Source organism: Microcaecilia unicolor, chromosome 3 (genome assembly GCF_901765095.1).
Source record: "Microcaecilia unicolor chromosome 3, aMicUni1.1, whole genome shotgun sequence".
Classification (NCBI taxonomy): domain Eukaryota; kingdom Metazoa; phylum Chordata; class Amphibia; order Gymnophiona; family Siphonopidae; genus Microcaecilia; species Microcaecilia unicolor.
The window spans coordinates 431,279,000-431,303,609 of record NC_044033.1 but is presented as its reverse complement, the minus strand read 5'-3'; the positions used below and the strand labels follow the sequence as shown (position 1 = coordinate 431,303,609).

Sequence of the window (24,610 nt, the reverse complement as noted above, 5' to 3'; positions counted from 1 at the left end):
CAGGAAGAGTTGTGGGGACCCTCCTCAGAGGTAAAAAAAAACAACCTTGGGTTACATACGAGAAGCTTGCAAATAAATAAAAAAGTTGTCAAATGGAAAAATAACCCCCACACATACGCAGTTATAAATCTCACAAGTTTGCTATTCTTTTCAATAGCGTCCGCTTCTGTTTGGGGGCACACAATGTGGCAGATGCATGAGGGAGATGGCTTCAACTTTTTGATGTCATGCTGTTTCCCGTCATAAAACCTCCTTGGCCAACAACTTGAAAATCCCCGCCACAGTTGCCAGGGGCGGACTGACAGTAGTCTGGGTCCCCAGCCAATAAGAGTCATGGGCACTAACCACTTATCAAAAGTGATTAAATTAAATGGAGGCTAGGGGAGAGTGAGGCCTCTATTGATGTGGGCCCTTGGGCACTGTCCTATTGTCCCCATGGTCAATCCAACCCTGACAGCAGCGCAGCTAACTAATTTGTTTTCCCCCAACGATTGTGTCTCTCCCTCCTAACCCTGCTCTCAAAGACCAAGACCCCCCCATCCAAATCCCTCAGATCAAGACCTTCCTCAATAATCAAGACCCCCCCCCACCCAACCCCCCCAAACACCAAGGAACCAATGTTCATTCTGTAGGAGGCAGCCCAACTAACTCCCGCGGTTGGCGGTGAACCTGGATCTTCAATGCCAGACTGTTTCCGGTGACCAGTATTGAATATCCGGATTATTTTTTGGCCACTATAAACTTTAGCTAAGTTCATAGCGGCCAATGATAGGTCTTCCATTTGCATGTCATGATTTGGCAGCAAAATGTAGCCAGCCTGTGTTTGAATATTCACGGTTAGACAACTATATCATGTGATATAGCTGGTTGGCTGCTATGTGCTGACCACAAATGTTCAGTGGGAAATAGTCGACTATCTTGTGCTGAATAATTGCAGAGAGCCGGTTAAGTGCTATTTTACCAGCCAGGAGCCGTTTCTGGCCGGTTAAATAGTGCTGAATATCAGCTGGCAAGACTGTATTTTCCTTTATGCATTCTATATTTTTCCTTTCTTTTCTTCCTTTGTTCCTATTGAGATTATTGTAATTCTTCCTTGTTTCATGTTATTTTTACTATTGTAAACCTGGCTGTATAATACATTTTCTAATAAACTAAATTAATAGGGATCAGATGGGGGGGATGTCATGGTTTTGGGGGGTTAGCATAGGGGGTGTCTTGATATTTGGGGAGGGACGTGGTCTTTTGGGGGGGGGGTGTCAGGTGAGGTGTCACAATTGGGGGGACAGATGGAGATGACTCAAAAAATGAGGAAGACATACTTTCTGCATGTCTTTCAGGTATTCGCTTCTTTTTAAAGATGATTATCCTGACCCTTAAAATTTCACCAGTGATTTCATATTAAGCCTATAATTTTAAGAAGTCGATCAGAGACGCTGTAGTTCAACTACAAGACCATTCTTCAAGAGACGAAATCAAGATTTGCCACATTAAATGGTGTGACATACGAAGTGAGGTTTCTTCTTCTTATTATTAGCATTTGTATAGCGCTACCAGTCGCACACAGCGCTGAACACTTGACACAAAGAGACAGTCCCTGCTCAAAAGAGCTTAATCTAAATAATACAGGCAGACAAGACAGTTACAGATGAGGGAAGTACTGGGTGAGAAGGAAGGAAGAAACATGGGAGGGCAAATGAGTAGAGGCTAGGAGCCAAAAGCAGCAGTGAAAAGGTGGGTTTTCAGCATGGATTTGAAAACAGGTAGAGATGGAGCTAGACGTATAGGTTCAGGAAGTCAATTCTCCACAGAATGGAGGAGTGGCCTAGTGGTTAGGGTGGTGGACTTTGGTCCTGAGGAACTGAGTTCAATTCCCACTTTAGGCACAGGCAGCTCCTTGTGACTCTGGGCAAGTCACTTAACCCTCCATTGCCCCAGGTACAAATAAGTACCTGTATACAATATGTAAGCCACATTGAGCCTGCCATGAGTGGGAAAGCACAGGGTACAAGTGTAACAAAACAAAAGACTCCTGATGCAGGCCAGTTAGGCTGAAATGCAGCTGTGTTGAGTCTCCCTCACCGACTTACCCTCTAACTTTATCTTTTATTACTCTTAATATTAGTTTTTATTTTATTTTGTCCATCAACAATAAATTTGTTTTTAATTGGAATTTCACTTGAAGCTTCGTCTTCCTCATTTTTTGAGTCATCTTCGCTGTTTTGTTTCTGTTTGCGTTTTTTACGAAGACTGGTTTCTTCTGTTTTTTGCATTGCAAGGGGACAGATGGAGGCCACTGGATGAAGTGGTGCTGAAACTGAAAAGGAGGAGCGGCCCAGTATAGCTGTGCTATCAGATTGCCCATAACTCTTCTGCAGCTACCACTTCCTCTTTTGGTGGCAGTATTTGCAGCACCACTATTGGCAGTTGTGACAGCTAGGGGCCCTTTTACTAAGCCGTGTAAACGTCTACGTGCACTCAGTGCGCGCCAAAATGGAGTTACCACCCGACTACTGCGTGGCTCTTGCGATACTTTCATTTTTGGTGAGCATCCGATAAGCGCGTCTGAAAAATATTTTTTTATTTTCGGGCATGCGTTACGGACGCGCGCCGTGGCATTTGGCTCAGACCCAAAATGGACGTGTGGTAATTTTAATTTTGATGCACATCCATTTTTGGCAAAAAAGGGCCTTTCTTTACAAGCGCTAAAAAATGGATTGGCACGCCCAAAACCTGCGCCTTCACTATCACAAGCCATTTTTCAGCACGCCTTTGTAAAAGGACCCCCTAGTGTGCAGTCATGACCTGTGCGCGCTAGCTGTCACTGATGGCCACTCCTCTGCCCCACTCTGGTCACACCTGCAGACTAATGCTAAGCAGCTAGCACAAGAATTTTACCACCACCCCCCTAAAACTAAGACCCCCCCTTCTGATCCCTATCTATTGGAAAGGGTCTTAGTTTAGGTTTATTAGAAAATTTATTATACAGCCAAACAAGAAAAGGAAGAATTACAATCATCTCAATAGGAATGAAGGAAGGAAAGCGTGCTTGTGTTTAATGTGCACTGCCTAGTAAACATTCCCCTTTGAGTTTGTGACTGTTATACACAGTTTTTAAGAAAAATGAATGTGTTTAACCCCAGCCCCCACAAATTCTGTTTCACTTTTTCCCTCCTATTTTTGGAAAGATGGGAAATTCTTATGCTGGCCAGTTGAAGACAACACGCTTTGAAGAAGTTTTGCATAATTCAATTGAGGCTTCCCTTCGTTCAAACAACTTGGTTCCTAGGCCAGTCTTCTCCCAGCTGTATCTGGAAGCTGAGCAACAGCTGTCTTCACAAGAAGGTAAGAGATTGGGACTTATATTGTTAAGATGTAAAACAGTACACATTGAAAAAAAGGGGAAGAGGAGATGGAGGAGTGAAGACTTATTTGGTCTCCTCTAAATATTTAAGGTACCAAAAAGTTATGTTTGAAGCTGATTTATAATTTATAATTATGCTAAAATAATTTTTAATTTGAAGCTCATTTATAATTTTGCTAAAAAATAGATTCTTTTACAAAGGCTTGCTAGCGTTTTTAGAATGTCATAAAAATATAGTGGTATTGGAAAACGTACAGAGAAAGGTGATGAAAATGATAAAATGGATGGGATAACTTCCCTATGAAGAAAAGCTAAAGCGGCTAAGGCTCTTCAGGTTGGAGAAAAGATGGCTGAGAGGAGATATGATAGAGGTCTATAAAATAATGAGTGGAGTGGAAAGGGTAGATGTGATTCGCTTGTTTACTCTTTCCAAAAATACTAGGACTAGGGGGCTTGCAATGAAGCTAAATTTAAAACAAATTGGAGAAAATATTTCTTCACTCAACATAGTAGATGATGGCAGATAAAGACCTGTACAACATGTAATTAAACTCTGGAATTTGTTGCTAGAGAATGTGGTAAAAGCAGTTAGCTTAGTGGGATTTAACAAAGGTTTGGATAGCTTCTTAAAAGAATAGTCCATAAGCCATTATTAAGATGGACTTGGGGAAATTCCAATGCTTTGTTCTAGGATAAGCAGCATAAAATGTATTGTACTGTTTTGGGATTTTGCCAGGTACTTGTAACCTGGATTGGGCACTGTTGGAAGGGGAATGGGACTTGATATACAGCCTTTCTGTGGTTTTTGCAACTATGCTCAAAGCGGTTTATGTATTATATACAGATACTTATTTGTACCTGGGGCAATGGAGGATTAAGTGACTTGCCCAGAGTCACAAGGAGCTGCAGTGTGAATTGAATCCAGTTCCCCAGGATCAAAGTCTGCTGTAGTAGTCACTAGGCTACTCCTCAGGGGTTGATGAGCTTTTGGTCTGTCCCAGTATGGCAACACTTATGTACTTATGTTAGACTCTAGCGTTTAGCACGCGCTAACCATTAGCATGCACTAAAACCGCTAGCACTCCTTTGTAAAAGACCCCCAGATTATTTTATTTTAAAGATATATTGGAAGGAAAAAAAGCAACTGTACTGCTTTTTAATGCTATATTTCCTTAAAAAAATTGAATATTGAGGGGTCCTTTTACAAAGGTGCACTAGCGTTTTTAGCACACCTTTGTACAAGGACCCCCAACTTACTATTCTGTCCTCACTGCATGTGTAGCTGTGTAGTTATGGTTGACAGGAAAACATTAACTCCAATTCGACAACAAACATCCTCAGACCAGCTTCTTACTGTCCAGTGATTTTATTTACAGAATAACTGAACAAACAATTTACAATAATATAAAATGGAGCTTAGGGGTAGTCTAGTAAATGGATTTAGCACATGCTAACGCGGGACTTTTCCATGCACTAAGCCCATTTTTAGTGCACCCAGGAAATAGGGCAGTTTCTAGTATTTCTCTTTCAGGTCATGCACTAATGTTCACATTAGCGCACGTAACCTGAAAAAAATTGACAGAGGAGCACTTACCACCTCCTATTTTGAAAGTACTAAGGGCTCTCGCGTTATGGACGCACTAATCAGTTAGTGTGCAGTAACTGGAACAAGCTACTAGTACTTTTCTTTTCTATAGCGCTACTAGACGTATGCAGCGCTGTACACTTGAACATGAAGAGAGAGTCCCTTCTCGAAAGAGCTTACAATCTAATCAGGACAGACAAACAGGACAATTAAGGGATAAGGGAAATACTTAAGGTGGGAATTATAAAACAGACATAGGCACTGAAATAAAAGTTGCATATGATGGCAGTGTGGTGATAATTTAATTGAAGATAAAATTATTAACTGAAAAGGAACATCATCTGGCTCAGCCACATTTCGGCTTAGACCTGCATTAGAGGCATCACATCATATAACCATTACATTCATAGATAAACTTTGATAATTGAACCTAAAAGTACAAATACACCTCACCATACTGCACTGACATATGACACTCTGAAATCAATGTTTTAAGACAATGAAAAGAGCGTTAAACAAATAAATCATTATAGCTTTTTTTTCTTATAACAATTAATAATCAAATCAGTCTGTAATAAATACAAAAACAATGATTAACTTATCATTAATAAAGTGATAGTATGTAAATGAAATGTGGAAATGACCAGAAATAAAACAAAATTCCTAATAATATTAGGAGTGGACTTTGGTCCTGGGGAACTGAGGAAGTGAGTTTGATTCCCACTTCAGGCACAGGCAGCTCCTTGTGACTCTGGGCAAGTCACTTAACCCTCCACTGCCCCATGTAAGCAGCATTGAGCCTGCCATGAGTGGGAAAGCGTGGGGTTCAAATGTAACAAAAAAAATTATCAATATTGTCATTGAGATGTAATTGTGATATTTGTTTTAAATAAATCATGTATATTTAATTACATGATGTGTCAGCATTGAATTAATAAATTGGAAATAAGGGAAATCTGAAAACATTGATACTCTTATAGAAATATCTTAAAATTAAGATAAAAGATTAGCATAATCCCCCGGATTCTATATAGCATGCTTAGATTTAGGCACCAAAATCGGCGTGGATTTTATAACACCACACATACAGTGGCGTTCATAGGCTGCCTGACACCCGGGGCGGATCGCCGATGTGCCCCCCCCGGGTGCAGCGCAGCCCCTCCACCAGCGAAATTACCCCCCCACCGGTGAAATTACACCCTCCCCCTCCCCCCGGGTGCAGCGCAGCCCCCCATCCACCGGTGAAATTACCCCCCCACTGGTGAAATTACACCCTCTCGCCCCCCTCCGGGTGCATTTTTACCTGCTGTGGGGGGGGGGAGGTGCTGCGCGCCTGTTGGCTGAGTCCGCTCGTTCCCTCCCTGCTGCTCCCTCTGCCCCGGAACAGGAAGTAACCTGTTTCGCGCAGAGGGAGCAGCAGGGACGGAACGAACGGACTCAGCCAACAGGCGCGTGGCACCCCCCCAGCGGCGTGCACCCGGAGCGGACCGCCCCCCCCCTTGGTACGCTACTGCACACATAACTTAATTGGCTTAACAAGCTAATGAACGCTGATATCAGCACTTAACAAGCAATAATGAGCACTAATTGGCAATGATTATAATTTAGGTTTTACAACTCGCTAAGCATATTCTGTATGTGCCGAACTTCTAAAGTGCACAGGCAAAAAGGGTCATGGTTATGGGTGGGGAAATGGGTGTTTTTTGGGCATTCTAAAATTTAGGTGCCTAGTTATAGAAAATGGCCCAGTGTCCCTAAATTTATGCGCCATGATTTACGCTATGTTTTAGTTGGTGTAAATGGATGCACACAGATTTTGGCTCTGAAATATCAATTAAGCTTATTCTATAATCGGCACCGATTATAGAATATGCTTAGTCGGCACTGATTTTTTAGGTGCCATATATATAGAATCTCCCCCTAATATGTTTAAAATTAATTGTGTAAGCTCTCATTGTACTATTATGTGCTACTCGTGCTTGGATAATTAGTTCCTTAATATTTTACCAAAGAAATTCATATATATGTGGGTGTGACCGGCTTAGAAACCACTTAGCGCTGTGGGCTGAATATCGGCCTATATTTTTAGTAGTCTCCTGAACCTCGGGTAATCACTTTCCATATGCAATTCATGTCACGAACACAGGACAGTGAGCCCTTGGGTCACAGCCGGATCCCGACTGCAGTAGACAAGTCTCCTGGGCTGGCACAAAGAAAGGTGATCCCAGCCTTGTGCCACAAGGCAAGACTGGGCAAGGCAAGACTAGACAGGACAAGTCTAGGCAGGGCAAAGCAGGACTAGATAAGGCTAAAACTAGACAACACTAGGCAAGGCAAGGCTAGACTAGGCAAGACACAGCTGGACAAAGCAAGACAGATGAGACAGGGACCGAATCCAGATGAGGCAAGGGAAAGCAAGGCAGCGGGGCTGGAACTGGAACCCAAACAGGAGAAGGCAAGACAAAGATCTAGACTAAAACCGGGTCCAGACATGCAAGGTAACGAGCAAGACAGAAAAGACTAGGACTAAATGCTAAAGGCAAAGCAAGGCAAGGTCTAGGCAAGACAGGGCTAGTCGGAGCAGGAACAGGAGTCCAAGGCAAGGCAAGACTTGCTGGGTCCAAGACAAGGCAAAGTCTGGAGGCAGAGCAGGGCTGGAGTATGGCAGGAACTCAGAGACAAGGCAGGGCAGGAGCTTGATAGGAACTCAGAGACAAGGCAGGCCTGGAGCTTGGCAGGAACTTAGAGACAAGTCAGGGCTGGGGCTTGGCAGAAAACTCAGCAAGGCTGGGTCGAAGGCAAGGCAGGGCTAGGACTCGGCAAGGCAGGAACCGGAACAAGGTAGGAACTCAGAGACAAGGCTGAAGACTTTTTGCAAAGGTGTCAGAGCAGAATCCCGCTCACCCGCTCTGCTTTAGATGTCACAGGAAGGTGTCCCCTGACAACTCCCGCCGCTGGAAATACAATGCAGGACTTCCAGCATGTATGCATTTTTGCCGTAGGAGGACCGACACCTGGAAGCAGTGCGAGACCACTCGACACCCTTCAGGATGCGGGGGGGGGGGGGGGGGGGAATAAAGAGGAGTGGGGCCATGTCTGAAGTAATGAATAAGTTCATAAATAACTTCTTGTACTTTTCCATACTTTTCACAAATCCAGGGTCCTCCTTTCTCTCTCATCCCCTACCCCCTTCTCTCTTTCTTGTCAAAGGTTCTCTCTCCCTCTCTCTCTCTTTCTTTCTCTCTCTCTCTTCATCCACCTTATATCCTGTTCTATCACCCTTCATCCTGGGTCCCCTCTCCCAGTTGCTAATTCAGTATTCTTTCTTGCTTTTCCTCTGGTCTAAACTTCCCTCTCCTTCTCTGTGCCTTCTGCACTTGGATCTTTTTCACTATTCCTGGTCCCCTCTTTCCCTTGTTCCTAAGTTATTTCTTCATCTCCCTTTCCACAGTATCTGGTCATCTCTCTCTCTCCTTCCATCCTTCTTGTTTCCCTCTCCATCATCCTGTCCTTTTATTCAGGGTCCTTTCTCCTCTCTCTTTCCCTGTATTCCAGATCATCTCTGTCTCAGGCCCCAGTCCTTCCTCCCTCCCTCTCTCTCTCTCCATCTGGGTTCTTCTCCTCTTGCCTCATCCTTTCTTTCTATCCCTCTCTCTATTCACTCCTTGTTGTAGAATTGGTCTCTCCCCATATACCCCTATTACTCTTGGTATGCTCTATCTTGTCCTTCCTCTTTACATGATCCTACTTTATTTCTAGAACTTTCCCTGCCCCTGGTTGGCAGGAATAATGGTGCTTAATATTATGTTAGCATCATGTGGCCCCCTTCCCCAAGCATTCATGCACTCCTTCACCTTTCCTCCAACATTCATAGAGGTTTGCACTACTTCTCTCAAGCATTCATACCCATTTTCCCTCACCTTGTTTGGCCTTCACTCCTTTTCCCTCACTACAAGTCATTCTCAGCTGACTGGAGCCTCCGGGTGGCTTTAGTCTTTTCTGAAGTCAGCTGAATACCAAATCTCTGTTGCTCGTACATCTAGGGTCTGGAGCAATCTCCCGTGGAGGGGAGAGGGGTTTAATGAACAGGATAGGAGGAGAAGTCAGGATTTTCTTTGCCATCTACTGCTGTTGTGCACTCCCTGCTTCATCCCTTCCCCTTCTCCCTCTTGCATTGTAGCCTAGAGGGTGTACGGACAAAATGGAGGGGCTAGGGCAGCAATTGGAGGAATGTCCAATAAAGTCAGGACACAGGTCCACACGGGAAGATCATGCTAGGCTACCAGCAGCGGAGAGTGGGCGGAGTGGAGTATGTTGTGTAAATCAGTACAGAAAATATATTCTGCCAAAGGCACAGAGCTTGATGCTGCCAAAGATCCATGTGGATTTTTGTACCTGTTATGAACAGCACCCAAATGTGGTTTCATTTGGGGTTTTTCTTTGGGACTGAGAAACTGCGTTGGCATACTCTGTGTTTCTGGTGATTGTCTGAAATTATGGTGAGTGTTTACACCCAGGTCTTTCCCAGGGCATAACTCTGTACCCCAACACAAATGCTGAGAACTACTACTAAGGCTTCTGCGCTCTCCTGAATTTCATTTTGTTCACGTATCACAGAATTGTCTGTTGTTTTGTGATGTATCTACATTTTGTTTTAGCACTCTCGTCAATTATGCTAAATTGGTCTCATCTGCAGAAATATGAGCAAGCTACTCAGAGAACAGTTATAAATAAATACAACCTTTTAAAACATGCTCCGTGAGGTTCAGACAATAAACTAAAATTGACAGCAGAGTATCTGTAGATATTCAAGGTCAGAGTCATGCAATTTCACATCCATTTGAAAATGCATTAAATGAAGAATTTATACACTGTTTACATTTTACGATTAATAACTATATTTCAAAATAAATGTTTTAAAAGCAAATTAGATCACTGCAAGATTAGTCAGAGTTTTATTTTTGTGTGTTAGCAATCTTATTAAACACAATTCTTGAGGGGGGAATGGGGATTTTTCTTCTGCTTATTTTAGGCTTTCAGCTCTATCTGAACCAGACTTAGGATTTGTCACTATGAGCCATCATTTTCAGCTTCCCCTGTGATTTTTTCACTAATTTGTATCTTCCTCTCAATTCACTGAGCCCAGTTATTGCAGTTGTATTCATTTGCTGGGATCCATGCACCTAGCCTCCTTCCTGAACCCTGAAATAAAGGACCCCACATGTCTACATTGCACAGTGGCTGAAATTTCCTTCTGCCTCCCCACTCCCACTCCTAGGGAAGTGAATACTACCTGTGCAGCATCCCCAGCCCAGGTCTGCCTGGGGAGCTGCTGTAACATGTCTAGACAGAAATAAGATTCAAAAAGTTTCCTAAGGTCTTCCTGAAATTTTTCACAATCCCCACATGTTTTGACAGCTTTGAATAGTTTTGTATCATCTGCAAACTTAATCACCTCACTCGTCGTTTTGTTTTCCTGATCATTTATAAATATGTTAAATAACATCGGTCCCAGTACAGATCCTTACGGCATCCCACTATTCACTCTCCTCCACTGAGAAAAATGGCCATTTAATCCTACGCTCTGTTTTCTGTCCAATAACCAATTCCTAATCCACAGAAGGACATTGCTTCTTATCCCATACCTTTTTAGTTTTCTCAGACACAATAATATCAGAGTGCTCGGTTTACCTGTGAGGGTTGTGAAGGGAAGCGATGCTGTGAAATTCTTTGAAAGTTTCTTACCTTCAGTCTTGGAACTGAAATGTAACAGAGAATTGGAAATAGAAAGAGTGCACAGAATTTCTTCCCAAGTGGCGCCATGTGGTAAATATCCATGACCATGTTGTATGTATCCTAAAACTTTTGAGATTTGGTCATATTCTGGAGATCATGCAGCATGCAAAAATCAAAGCCTCGGTTAAATATCAAGGAAATACAGTATTGTTCGTACCTGATTTGAGTAAGCACACATTAAACAGTGTAAAAACTATTAACCTACCGTCTGCAGCTGAAGGCCCTTGGAGCAAAATATAGTATGTTCTACCCCACTCAATTAAGAGTCATGTTAAGCAACTCTACTAAATATTTTGTAAATCCTACTGATCTTGCGGATTTCATTGAAGAGAAACTACCAACTTCTATTGAAAATATATAATTGAGTATGAGTGCTTTAAACTTGCTTTTATGTCTCTCATTACCATCTAATTATAATGATCAATACTGTTTACTGGCTGTGGTAAAGACAAAATGTATTATTTCAGCTTACTGGATGTACTTGTCCTGTTAATGGGACATTATTATTGTTCTCTATCATGGTACTTTTATGTATGTCAAGATCATTCAGTATAACAGTACTTAATGTTTGTCACAGTTAGAGCTTGACATGGGGATGGGGACTTGTGGTAATCCACATTAAAAAAAAAATTACCGCATTTACTGCGGGAGCAAAACTTTTTACTGCGTGTATGGCATCTCTTCCTGTCTTACTTTCTTCTTTCCTTCAGTCTTCCCTCCCTTCACTCTATGCTGTGTCTCGCTCAAGGAGGTTCTCTCTCTACCTTATGGAGTCGCAAAGAAGATCCCCCATAGGCCTGCTCTAGGGCCCTCTCTCCTCTGCCAACTCCTGCCTTCTGTTGTAACTTTCTGTTTCGCAAAACAGGAACATGTAACATAGTAAGTGACAGCAGATAAAGACCTGTACAGTCCATCCAGCCACCCTGCCCAACAAGATAAACTCATTTTACTTGATATGTGATACTTTATATGTATCCATTTTGCCACTGGAGCAGAAGTGAGTGAGGCTTGCTCCTGCCCACTGTAACTGCTGGATCACCAGAGATAGGTGGGTCTGGAGGAGCCTACTGGGACATGGGGGGGGGGGGGTGTATCTTTGGTTGGGGGGGATTGGGTGATGTGGGGAGAGTTCCTTGACTGTTTTGGGGAGGTTGAGAATGCAGATCGGATCATGTGGGGCAGATGCTTAACTGATGCAGGGGGTCAGGAGGGGGGATTGGGTCATATTGGAGGGATCCTGATATCCCCTTATGTAGTACCCAGCAAATATCAGCTGGGACCCACATTAGATCCAGCTGCCAAGATGTGTCCAGTCATACTCAGATATTCTGGTGCCTAAACATGGCCTGGCATTGAATATCTAGGCCTAATTTAGCTAGCCACGGTCAACACTTAAAAAAAAATGCTAACAACTGCTGGCTGACTAATGACTAGTTTGTTTTCACTATATGGATTACCCTCATTGCTAAAAAACAAAAGCAGAAGGGTCCCCTTTTGTAAAAACAAGAACAAAAGAACAAAAAGAAAAAAAGGGGCGCGACCACTGATGTTCTAACTTAGGGATATTTATTGATAAATCATAACACAATACAAAAACTGTTTGTATTGTGTTATGTTTTATCAATAAATATCCCTGAGTTGGAACATCAGTGGTCGCTCCCCCCCCTTTTTTATTCTTTTGTTCTTACCCTCATTGCTGTCTTAATAATGGAAACCTTTTCCTAAGCTCGTCTTCATATTTTTTCTTTTTTTAATTAATAATTGTATTAAAACACTGTTAAATCATTACATTGATCTGCAGAGGAGTTAAGATCTTAGTCCAAAATTACATTTATTTAAAACATGTTTTTAGTGAAACCTTCATATTATAAAGTTCTACAGCACTGAGCTAGAATCTGGAGAAAGTCCTCAAATCTTGGAAAGAGCTGAAGGAAAATAAGATGAAAAATGAAATGATAAGGAAAATTCTGACAAAAGAAAATTAAGAAGAAACTAATAACAGAATGAGAAAAATGTCCTCGGACAGCAAAGATAAAAATATTTACACTATCCATCAGTTATGACATGCTGAATTGAAATGATCTACAGAAACATAAGGGAGCAAAACCTTTTCTAAATACTCAGTCAGATTCAAACAACAACCTAGAACTGCCTGCAGTATATCTATAGATATTCAAGGTCAGAGTTATACAATTTCACATCCATTTGAAATTGTATTAAGTGAAGAATCTGTACACAGCTTACGTCATCCTGTTATTAATTATCATTCAAGACCCATTTTAGGATGTTAGACTTTCTGGTATAATATTAGTGATTTCTTATTAAAATAACTATTTTAATGAGATTTCTTTTTCACTATAAGGATTAGCTACATTAGTGGGAATATAAAGAATGAAATACCTTTTTGATTAGTACTATCTAGATAAATAATAAACGGCATTATTCTTACGGGAAACCTTCAGACCTTAAAGCTCTCCTTTTTTAGATCAGTTTTCTTTATAGCTTGAAAGTCATCATATCTTGGAGTTCTGCCATTGTAGAAACAGTGAAAGCAGTTACTTATATAAAGTTAATCCTTTATTTATTTATTTGTGACATTTATATCCCACATTATCCCAAACAAGTTTGAGTTCAATGTGGCTTACAATAAACAGTATAGGATACTTAACAGAGAATAATACATAAGAAAGTAATTTGTTGTAAGAATCCAATTTTACAATACAGTATCATAAACATACTGGGATAGCTATGGATGCTTAACATTTAGAAAATCTATTATGAATTAGAAATTGTACATGAAGCAAAGAGAAAGTTAATGGTAAATAGAGTAATACCCAATTCAGATAATAATTAGTTGTTTGAGATATGATTGTTCTTTGTGAAGGTTTGTTTGAATAGGAACGATTTGAGGATTTTGTGGAATTTAGCATATTCCTACGTATTTCTTATTTTGGGTAGTAAGGAGTTCCACCATTTCCCTGGTAGTTTTCACTATTAGGGCCCTGTTTACTAAGGTGCACTAGCATTTCTAGCACATGCTAAAATTAGAAGTAAATTTAAAACAAATCTTAAAAAATATTTCTTCACTCAATGTGTAATTAAACTCTGGAATTCGTTGCCAGAGAATGTGGCAAAAGCAGTTAGCTTAGCAGTGTTTAAAAAAGGTTTGGATAATTTGCTAAAAGAAAAGTCCATAAGCCATTATTAAGATGGACTTGGGAAAATGCACTGCTTAGGATAAGCAGCAGAAAATCTGTTTTACTTTTCTGGGATCTTGCCAGGTACCTGTGACCTGGATTGGCCACTGTTGGAAACAGGATACTGGGTTTGATGGACCTTCGGTCTGTCCCAGTATGGCATTGTTTTTATAACCGTGGTTAGTTGTGACATGATGCAGAGGAGGTGGAGCGTCTAACAGTAAATGTTTGGCTGTGATTTTTACATGCATGAGTATCCGAGCAGTTCACATTGAAGTTATTGAGTCAGTGGACACTTCACGTTTTATTAGTGCCTTACGAAGATTCCTCTCCATCAGAGATCCAGCTAAGCAGATCTGTTCCGATTGTGGAACCAACTTTGTGGGCGCTTGCAGGGAGTTGAACATTACGTCTACTAAATTGGACTATTCTCCCATTGAAAGGTACCTATTGGGCTCATTTTCAAAAGAGAAGGACGCCCATCTTTCAACATAAATCGGAAGATGGGTGTCTTTCTCACAGGGTCGGCCAAATCACTATAATCGAAAGCCGATTTTGGATGTCCCCAACTGCTTTCCATCGCAGGGATGGCCAAAGTTCAAGGGGGCGTATCAAAAAAAACAAGGACATCCCTGACAACACTTGGACGACTTTACCCGGTCGTGTTTTTCTAACGACCAAGGCACAAAAAGGTGCCCGAAATGACCAGATGACCACCGGAGAGAATTGGGGATGACCTCCCCTTACTCCCACAGTGGTTACTAATCCCCTCCCACCCTCAAAAAATATCTTTCAAAATATTTTGTGCCAGCCTCTATGCCAGCCTCAGATGTCACACTGAGGTCCATCACAGCAGTATACAGGTCCCTGGAGCAGTTTTAGTGGGTGCAGTGCACTTCAGGCAGGTGGACCCAGGACCCCCCCACCTGTTACATTTGTGGAGGAAACAGCAGCCCTCCAAAACCCACCACAAACCCACTGTACCCACATCTAGGAGCCCCCCTTCACCCGTAAGGACTAAGGTAGTGGTGTACAGTTGGGGGTAGTGGGTTTGGGGGGAGGGTTGGGGGGCTCAGCATACAAGGCAAGGGAGCTATGTACCTGGGAGCAATTTATGAAGTCCACTGTAGTACCCCCTAGGGTGCCTGGTTGGTGTCCTGGCATGTCAGGGGGACCAGTGCACTACTTACCTCTTCCGGAAAGCCTACCCAGCAGACCCGAACTAATTCATGAACAATGCATCACATCTATCAAACTAAGAAATGAACAATACCCTTTCCACATAATCCTATTACTTCAAACTGTATGAATTTTACCACCCCAGTTATATTTAAGTGTACTCCTACCTTTATCCTACTCTGTATTGCTCACTAGAAGCTGTAGTCCCCTCCCCGGAGACTTATCTGCCTCATTGGGATTACTTCTCTCTATATGCTACTATATATTTGTCCCAGAGTTGTATTCTCTTTTCTGGAACCTTATCAGCTTCCTTGCACCTACTGTTACTCTATTTTCCACTCTATATTCCTGGAGTTGGTACTCTTCTCTCTGGAACCTGTAAGCCACATTGAGCCTGCTGAGTTGGCAGAGTTTAAAAGGGGGTTAGACGGTTTCCTAAAGGACAAGTCCATAAACCGCTACTAAATGGACTTGGGGAAAAATCCACAATTCCGGGAATAACATGTATAGAATGTTTGTACGTTTGGTAAGCTTGCCAGGTGCCCTTGGCCTGGATTGGCCGCTGTCGTGGACAGGATGCTGGGCTTGATGGACCCTTGGTTTTTTCCCAGTGTGGCATTACTTATGTACTTATGCTTATAAATTTGATCTTTCCATACATTTGCCTAGATTTATAAGCAGTGGTGTGTGGTAATATTTATAGCAGGGGATTCAGTAGATGTGCTAAACATTTGTGTAATTGGTACCCTTAACTAAGGTCAATGTGCTCACTGTTTATGCTGAACAGTGTCACATCTTGGTCTCTTTCTAAGAGTCTCCTATAACATTTGCCACTTCTCCTTTTGACTTCTGTGTTGATTTGAAAAAAACCCATCACCTTTCCGAAATCTATTCTTCAGAGTTATACACAGAGCAGAAATGGTGAGGGCACTGGGCTATATGAGCCTAAAGAGGTAGCACAACAGCAGCAGGAAGAGGTGGCAGAAGAGCACTGATAAATTTGGAGGGAGGGGGGAGAAGGGACATATAGGGGGGGGGCATTTTGAAAGAAATGTCTAAGTTGGAATTTGGACGTCTTTGTAAAACATCCACATTCGGAGGCGGGGAAAAGGTCATTTTCGAAAAAAGATGGACGCCCATCTTTGTGTTCGAAAATACCATAGATGTCCTTGAATTTGGACGGCTTTAATTTTCGGCCATTTTCGAACGCAAAGATGTCCAAGTCTAAAATGTCCAAAGTCAAGCCATTTGGACGTGGGAGGAGCCAGCATTTTTAGTAGACTGGTCCCCCTGACATGCCAGGACAGCAATCGGGCACCCTAGGGGGCACTGCAGTGGACTTCATAAAATGCTCCCAGGTACACAGCTCCCTTACCTTGTGTGTTGAGCCCCCAAAACACACTACCCCCCAGTTGTACACCACTACCATAGCCCTTACGGGTGAAGGGGGCACCTAGATGTGGGTACAGAGGGTTTCTGGTGGGTTTTGGAGGGCTCGCTGTTTCCTCCACAAATGTAACAGGTAGAGGGGGTATGGGCCTGGGTCCACCTGTCTGAAGTGCACTGCACCAACTACTAAACTACTCCAGGGACCTGCATGAGCTGTCATGGACATGAGTATGACATCTGAGACTGGCACAAAATATTTGTAATCATGTTTTTTGAGGGTGGGAGGGGGTTAGTGACCACTGGGGGAGTAACGGGGGTTCATCCTCGATTCCCTCCAGTGTCATCTGGTCATTTTAGGCTCCTTTTTGTACCTTATTCGTGATAAAAACAGGTCTGGGTGAAAACGGCCTAGTCCTGGCGTCTTTGCTTTGTTCCATTATAGCTCAAAGACGTTCAAGTCTTAGAAGCGCTCAAGTCCCGCCTCAAACACGCCTCCGATACGCCCCCTTGAGATTTGGACGGCCTTGCAATGGACTTCCGAGAAAGACGTCCAAAATCGGGTTTTGATTATACCGATTTGAACATCTCTGTGAGATGGATGTCCAAGTGCCGATTTATGTCACTTTTTGGATGTCCATCTCTTTCGAAAATGAGCCTGATAGTCTCACAAACTGTCTTAGTTTGGCTCCCTAGACAAACATATATTTGTGCCCCCTCCCCCTACTGCCAGGGACCACATCCCTCACCATCATTTCACCTCTCCAGAAGTAGCAGCAAAATGTACACAGCTTAGCTGTGGGTATAACATTATAGTTTGTGAGTGAGCATGAGGCCTATTCAAGCACATGCTTAATAGTTAGAGCTGGAGAGCTGAAATGTTACCCAGTTCTGGGAGGGAAATTTTGAGGCAGTCCTGGATTTCTGCAACCCTATTTTGGTACATTATAGGACCTGAAGTGCTTATTTCAGTGGTGGTATCAGGGTCTGTAAAAAGAGCACTGATTTGGGATAAGTTCAAAAATAGGACTGGCCAAAAAATCTCTGTCCTGGAGCTGGGTAACTTGGCAGCTCTACAGCAGTGGGCTGAAAACCAGGGAAGCTGGGCAAGTCTTGTTCACTCTCTATTGCCTCTGAAACAAACTAGAGATTCCAAGGATAGACTTCTTGAAAGGGTGAGATTTAAAGGCAATGTGTTCAAGATGTACATTTACAAAGTTTTACATGTGAAAAAGGTTCACTAATGGAAAAAGCAAAATAAAATATTTTAGCTTTTTTTTTAATGCTTCTGAAAGAATAGAGGCAGAATGGAGGCAGCATTAGGACAGTGTTCAAAGGAATTTGTCCAAGTAATTTAATAGTTAACAGAGTAAATTCCATGAGCTAAAGATTTCTTTTCATTGAGCTTCTTCACTCCAGCTCAGATTTTCAAAGGGAAACTGTATTTATATGAGACTGTCCTCACCAGAGACACAGAAATGTACACAAGTGCATGCACTTTCTAGCTCTCTTTTCTAGTGTTGTCCTGATGCTCATGTGCTTGTTCAGGTAGTTCCCCCTTTCCCGATCAGCCAATCATCATGCAAAATTCTGGAATTTGCTGCCAGTTCTTTTCCTCAGCTGATAGCAGACCCTTCACACTTTCCCTTATTCTTCATTCCTACTCTTTTTCAACAAATCTCCCCAGCCCCAGAACACTCATTGGTTCTCTAAGACTCTATGCAGAGTTCAACTTCCCCCAACAAGCTATCTGAAGAATTGGGGGGGGGGGGGTGTCCCTCTTGCTCGCTCTGCCGCCTTTCCTCTTCCCATGTGCTGCTGCGCTCTCCTTCTCATGATGCGACGTGTTGCTGCTATTGCCTGGCTGGCTCCTCCTCCAGAGCATGATGAAGTCATCAGCTGATGATCTCATCACACACATCACCCTACTATTGGTCAGATTTGAAGCCGGAATGAGACTTGAGATGAACCAAGCCTCATTCCAGCTCCAAATCTGACCAATAGGGTAAGAGCTGCCCAAAAAAACAAAAGCCAACCTGTGACTGAAGAAAAATGCCTGCGGGTCAATTAAAAAAACCTGCCCAATTCCGCAGGAAAACCGCTGAGCTGGCAACCCTGGCCCCCACAGTCCTTGAAGCAGCCTGTGACTAGAAGCCTTCCCATTGCCTGGATTCTAACAAAGCCTCTGCACTGGAAGTGTGTGTGTGGGGGGGGGGGGGGGGATTGGAGAGCTGTAAGCTAAATATCCACATACTTAGCCATCCTTCTGACTCTGGGACATGTAATTTACAAATGTTTAGAATCCTGAAAAATTCCAGTCAGTTGGCAATCCTTGCCTCCTGAATCCTGAGCACATCTGACGGGATTCCCCCTAAACTTTTGGAGATTCAGTGTGAAGGTCCTGTGAGGCAGGATTACTCTTTTTCACCAATCGTGCTGTCTGCTCTGTTGCTCACAAAGGAAGGGATCAACCAGATGAAGGGTAAATTAGCATGTTGGGGCAGTGCTGGGGGATTCTGTGAATGCCTTGAAGGCCCTGACAGCATGCCTTAAGCCTAGTGCTGAAAATCAGTGCTAAGCTCCTAAGCATTTACCCTGTCCAAATCTGCGCCTGTCACTACTTTTCGTTCTTGAATTTATTTATTTATTTTATTTAGTTATTTGTGGCATTTGTATCCCACATTTTCCCACCTAGCATACCGAGCTGTGGGAAAAACGGCCCTTTGCTAGCAGTGGGGGCCGTTTTTCCCACGTAAAAAGCCCCCAGATAGACATGGCACTGCGGTAGCAGAACTCATACTGAGTGGCCATGCAATGGGGAGCCCTTACCACCACCCATTGAAGTGGCAATAAGGGCTCCCATGCTAACCCAGCAGTAACTGGGCAGCGTGCGGCGATGCCTGATTACTGCCGGGTTACCGCTGCGCATGCCATTTCTATTTTCCCATGGAAATGGCGCACACTCGGGGCGGGTCTACCACTGGTGGCTGTGTTGGGCCGGCGGTAGTCCCGGAAGAGCGAGCGGTAAGCCCGCATTGGGCTTATCTCCGCTTTGTAAAAGGGCCCCATAATTAGGAATGTAAACCCTTTAAATATTGGGCCCCATGTCATTAGTGCTCAGTTTGAAAACTTAAAGGTGGCTGTAAGTTGCTGGAAACAGTCATGGACGTATGGTCTGTGCTATTGTTTTACAGCCAGCTGCAGAGCAGACGAGGAAGAGGAGGAGGAAGACGATGATGGTTCGGAATCGAGCAGTCCTCCTATGTCATACCAGATGAAGCCTCCACCTGAAGGCTGCTGCACTACTGATGGTGAGAATTTCAAAACTTTACAAATTTGTAGGACTTGAGTATTATTAATAAAATGCAATATTTCTCATATGAAGATGTGTAAATGTGGAGCTGGCTAGCCTTATACTGTCTTTGAGAAGCTGATGTGCAGTGCTAACCCACATCCTGGCATTTGTGTAAATAATACATCCAGTATAAACTTCAACACCGATCAGCTTCACTGAAATCAATTGTACGTACTAATCAAAACCCAAGGAGGAAAAAAGATCTCATTCAACTGTGGCAAATAAAGAAAAAAAGGCTTTTTTTTTTTAGTGGTTCTTCTGCACACAGTGCAAAAAGTAATCATGGATCTAAAAAAAACCCTGAAAATATTTTTTATATGTTTTTTTACCTTGCATTATAAAATCTTCTTATCTTTCATATTATCATTCTGGCACATTATACACACTGCCTCACAGTCGTTTATAAACGGTGCTAATGAAAACGCACTTGACCTGGAGTGGTTATGCATCTTGATTTGTATGAGATGTATGGGAGGAGTGGCCTAATCGTTAGTTCAGTGGGCTTTGATCCTGGTAACCTGGGTTCAGTTCGCAGTGCAGCTCCTTGTGACCTTGGGCAAGTCACTTAACCCTCCATTGCCCCAGGTACAGAAAACTTAGATTGTGAGCCCTCTAGGGACAGAAAGTACCTGCATATAATGTGTACAGCGCTGCATAAATCTAGTAGTGCTATAGAAATGATTAGTAGTAGTAGATGTGGGGGGGGGGGGGGGGGCTTGGAGGTCTTCATCTCATTGGGGTGTCAGGAATATAGGGGTCAGAGACTTTGAACTCTGTTTGCTGTCAGATTATTGGTGGTGGGGAGAGTGGAGCGGTTCACTTTAGCACTGGCTATTATATAAGACGACGGTCCTGACTTGGGAACTGCTATATTTGTATTGCTACATCCAGGAATGCAAATTTATGTTTACAACACAAATTCCTGATCTGTGGTATCGAGTACCACAGGTTAGTTAGTGGCTTGCACAGTAAATATCACTGTGATACGATGCAGTATTTTGCTTCAGTTAAGTAACTACCAGCTTAAGGAGTCCTTTTACTAAGCTGCGCTAAAAATTGGCCAGTGGTAATTCCCGCGTGCTCTGACCACTTTTTGCTGAGGCTGTAAAAACTCTTGTATTCAATGAGGCAGTAAATGGCCATGCGCTAAGAAAAACTTGGGTGCACGGCCATTTACTGCCTGAGCCCTTACCGCCTCCTATTTAGTAGACGATAAGGGCTCATGAGTCGTGTACAAAGTAAATAACAGAAACAACAATATTTATTAATTTGTATATATGGATTTAGGTCAGACCTTTTTCAGTAGTAGATCAAGGTGAGTTACAGTCCGCTTTTTTTAATCACAAGACTGGCATTTTACAGGCAACTCAACAATTATCTTTTTCACCAGTAGTCTTTTTAAAGACCAGCTCATGCTCTTTTCACAAGAAGCACCATCAATGATAAATATACGCACCAAGACTCCCGTGGCAGGCACGCATGTGCCGAAACATGGTTCCATGTCGAGTCAGTATGAATAAACATCTATAATTTCATTCCGGCGTCCTGAGTCTGTTTTTGAAGAGCCCGATCCAGTTCCCACTCCTTGTTTCTGGACTCTATTCACCTCGTGGGATCTTTATGTTCTTTCCACCTTCTGTGGTTGTCTTACAGTCAGGTGTACCAGGTATTTCCCTGTCCCACAGAAGGATTATAATATAAATTTGTACCTGAAGCAATGGAGATTTAAGTGATTTGTCAAAGATCACAAGGAACAGCAGTATGATTTGAACTAGGCTTCCCTGGTTGTCAGACCGGTAGTAGACTCAACAAATAAAAGGCATTTATGTTAAAATTAGTACAGTAATAACTACATAAATTTTCTTTTGTTCTCCTAGGATTTTGTCAGGCTGGTAAAGACTTACGACTTGTGTCTATCTCCAGTGATCAGATTGAGATACCTTCAGGCTTTCTGCTTGTTGGCGCTAAGTCACCTAGCCTGCCTGATCACCTCTTAGTGTGTGCTGTGGACAAAAGATTTTTGCCAGATGATAATGGACGCAATGCTCTCTTAGGTAAGTGAAAGCTGGTGTGTCTCCAAGTTGCTGAGCAGTTTGTGAAGAGATTAAAAGAAAACATTTCTTACCTTTGAATAAGGCAAGTGTGGTTGTCATCTTAAAGCCAGATTTTGAATAAGTAGGAAAAGGGACACCCAAGTGTGGATGTGTAGAGTTTCTCCGAGTATTTTATTGTATGTGGAACTGTAAAATATGTAGAAGGATGCGGGAAATGCATATGTACTGTGCAGCATGTATGGTAGGGATAAGCTATTTACAAAGGAATATATTTTAAAAAGAATGGCATCACCTGGAGCTTTGAATGTGTCAGTACTGGTACCTATGCATGTAAGAAGTGGTATGCTGGAGCTGGCTCGCACTGGCTCATAAGAGCCGGTTGTTAATTTTTGTAGCATTTTACGATCTGGTTGTTCAGGCAGGGCAAGTCGGTTTGCCACTCCTCCCCCTGGGCTACAGGGTCCCAGCACATACCTGAAGGCAGCCGCCCTTGTGGTCTAGTTCATTTTTCAGTGCAGGAAAGATCCCCAGTCCTCCTGCTGCTTTGTTGCTCTTTAAAAATGGCTGCCGAGATCCAGCGGTGGCCTCGCGAGACTTCCGCTGGAGTCTTGCGAGGCTGCCCTTGTAAGTCTCGGCAGCCATTTTAAAGACGGTGCGGCAGCGGGAGGGCAGCGCCGGCAGCAGGCAGGAAAGACTGGGGATCTTTCCTGTCTCAAAGAATCCACTAGACCACCAGGGTTGGCTGCCTTCAGGTTTGTGCTGGGACCCTGCGGCTCGGGGGAGCGGGGAGGAGGTCTGGAATAGGTGGGGTGGATATTGTAAAAAAAAAAAAAAAAAAGTTGTATTTTCAAACATGCCGGCTTGTGCATACAGATGTACACAGAGGAAGTATAATAAGGAAATAACTTTTCTTAGGTAGAGTAGTAATTTGTTATAAATCGTAATCGGTGTGTCAATTGGAGGGGCTGGTTATAGGGACACCCTAACCCTGTTAATATTGGTGCAGAGATTTTTTTCTCCTGGTAAAGGGCTTCTAAAACAGACATCATGTTATCAGAATCAGGTGCTCAGCATTCAGAGTTTCTGTCTATTTATTTACTTATTTATGGCATTTTATCCCACATTAAACATGAATTAGATTGGAACCTGGGAGCATTTAAAATCTTTTTTTTTTCTGGAGAGAGTAATGCATTTCCCCTCAGGCTCTCTCTCCCTGGGTATAGGCAGCGCCCCCCCCCCCCCCCAAATTGCAGGGCTGGCTATACCTGGGGAGAGAGCCTATTGTTAAAAATTTCCCAGCACACCACTGCATGTAAGCAGTGAGCTTGCAACCTAACTGTGTAAACGCTGGTACTTACATGTGTAAATGCAGAATTTTTTTTACAAAACTAGATGTCCAAGGAGAGCCAATTATGGAGTCAAGCTAGAAAATTAACTGGGTGATATTCATTCAGCTGCTGCCAGCTGTGGGCTGAATTAGAACTAGATATTCAATGCCAGGTCATATCTGAGCACTGACACTGAATATCCAGGTCTTCAGCAGACCTGGAAGCTCCATCTTTGGCTGTCTTCAAGTGTAGGCTAAATGCCCACCTTTTTGATGCTTCTTTTAACTCCTAACCCTTACTCACTTGTTCAGAACCCACGTTTTATCATTCCCACCTTAGTAATTTGCTTATCCCTTATTTGTCCTGTTTATCTGTCCTAGTTAGATTGTAAGCTCTTTTCAGCAGGGACTGTCTCTCTATGTCCAGTGTACAGCGCTGCAAACGTCTAGTAACACTATAGAAATGATAAGTAGTAGTAATAATATGTTGGTGCTGGCTCTGTACCCATGAAAAGACTTCACTTTGTATAGGATCTTCAGAGTATAATGAGACTATACTGCTTAGTGAACTTCCATCAGGCAGTAAAGTGCAAATTATAATTGATCCAATATTTTGCTTTTAAAATTTATTTATTTGGATTTTGCTCACACCTTTTTCAGTAGTAGCTCAAGGTGAGTTACATTCAGGTACAATGGGTATTGCCCTGTCCCTGGAGGGCTCACAATCTAATTTTGTACCTGATGCAATGGAGGGTTAAGTGACTTGCCCAAGATCACAGGGAGCAGCAGTAGGATTTGAACTAGGTACCTCAGGATGTCAAGACCAGTTTTCTAACCACTAGGCCAGTCCTCCACTCACTACACTGAATGTGACTATCTTCAAGAAACAATTTTTTGAGGAATACTTTAAAGTGATTAATTATAGCTTATAGTGAATTACTTAACTGGCAGGAGGTTTCTGTGTGAAGAGAACCTAAACCAACATGGCTAAGTTTTGAATCTTCGTCAGGGAAGAGGTTCACTGAAAATAAATATAATCAAACTAGTAAAAAAGGCCCGTTTCTATAACAAATGAAATGGGCGCTAGCAAGGTTTTCCTCGGAGTGTATATGTTTGAGAGAGTGTGTGTGAGAGTGACTGTGTGAGAGAGAGACAGAGAGGCATATTTTCAAAGCACTTAGCCTTCCAAAGTTCCATAGAAACCTATGGAACTTTGGAAGGCTAAGTGCTTTGAAAATATGCCTCAGAGTGAATGTGCGAGTGTGTGTGACATAAAGTGAGGCTGTCTGTGTGAGAGTGTGTGTATGAGATTGAGAGTGTGTGTGTGAGAAAGAATGAGAGTGTGCGGCAGGGGCCCCCCCTCCATCTCC

The 24,610-nt window shown here is 42.8% G+C and overlaps 1 protein-coding gene across 1 annotated transcript in view; it reads left to right on the top strand.

Moving 5' to 3' along the window:
* Window positions 1-3,185: 3,185 nt before the first annotated feature.
* Window positions 3,186-24,610, top strand: part of GREB1 (growth regulating estrogen receptor binding 1) — a 209,532-nt gene continuing 188,107 nt past the window's right edge. The window contains 4 exon segments of the mRNA XM_030195152.1: window positions 3,186-3,328; window positions 17,465-17,493; window positions 19,711-19,815; window positions 21,737-21,913. Of these exon segments, the coding sequence (XP_030051012.1) occupies window positions 3,186-3,328; window positions 17,465-17,493; window positions 19,711-19,815; window positions 21,737-21,913 (454 nt within the window).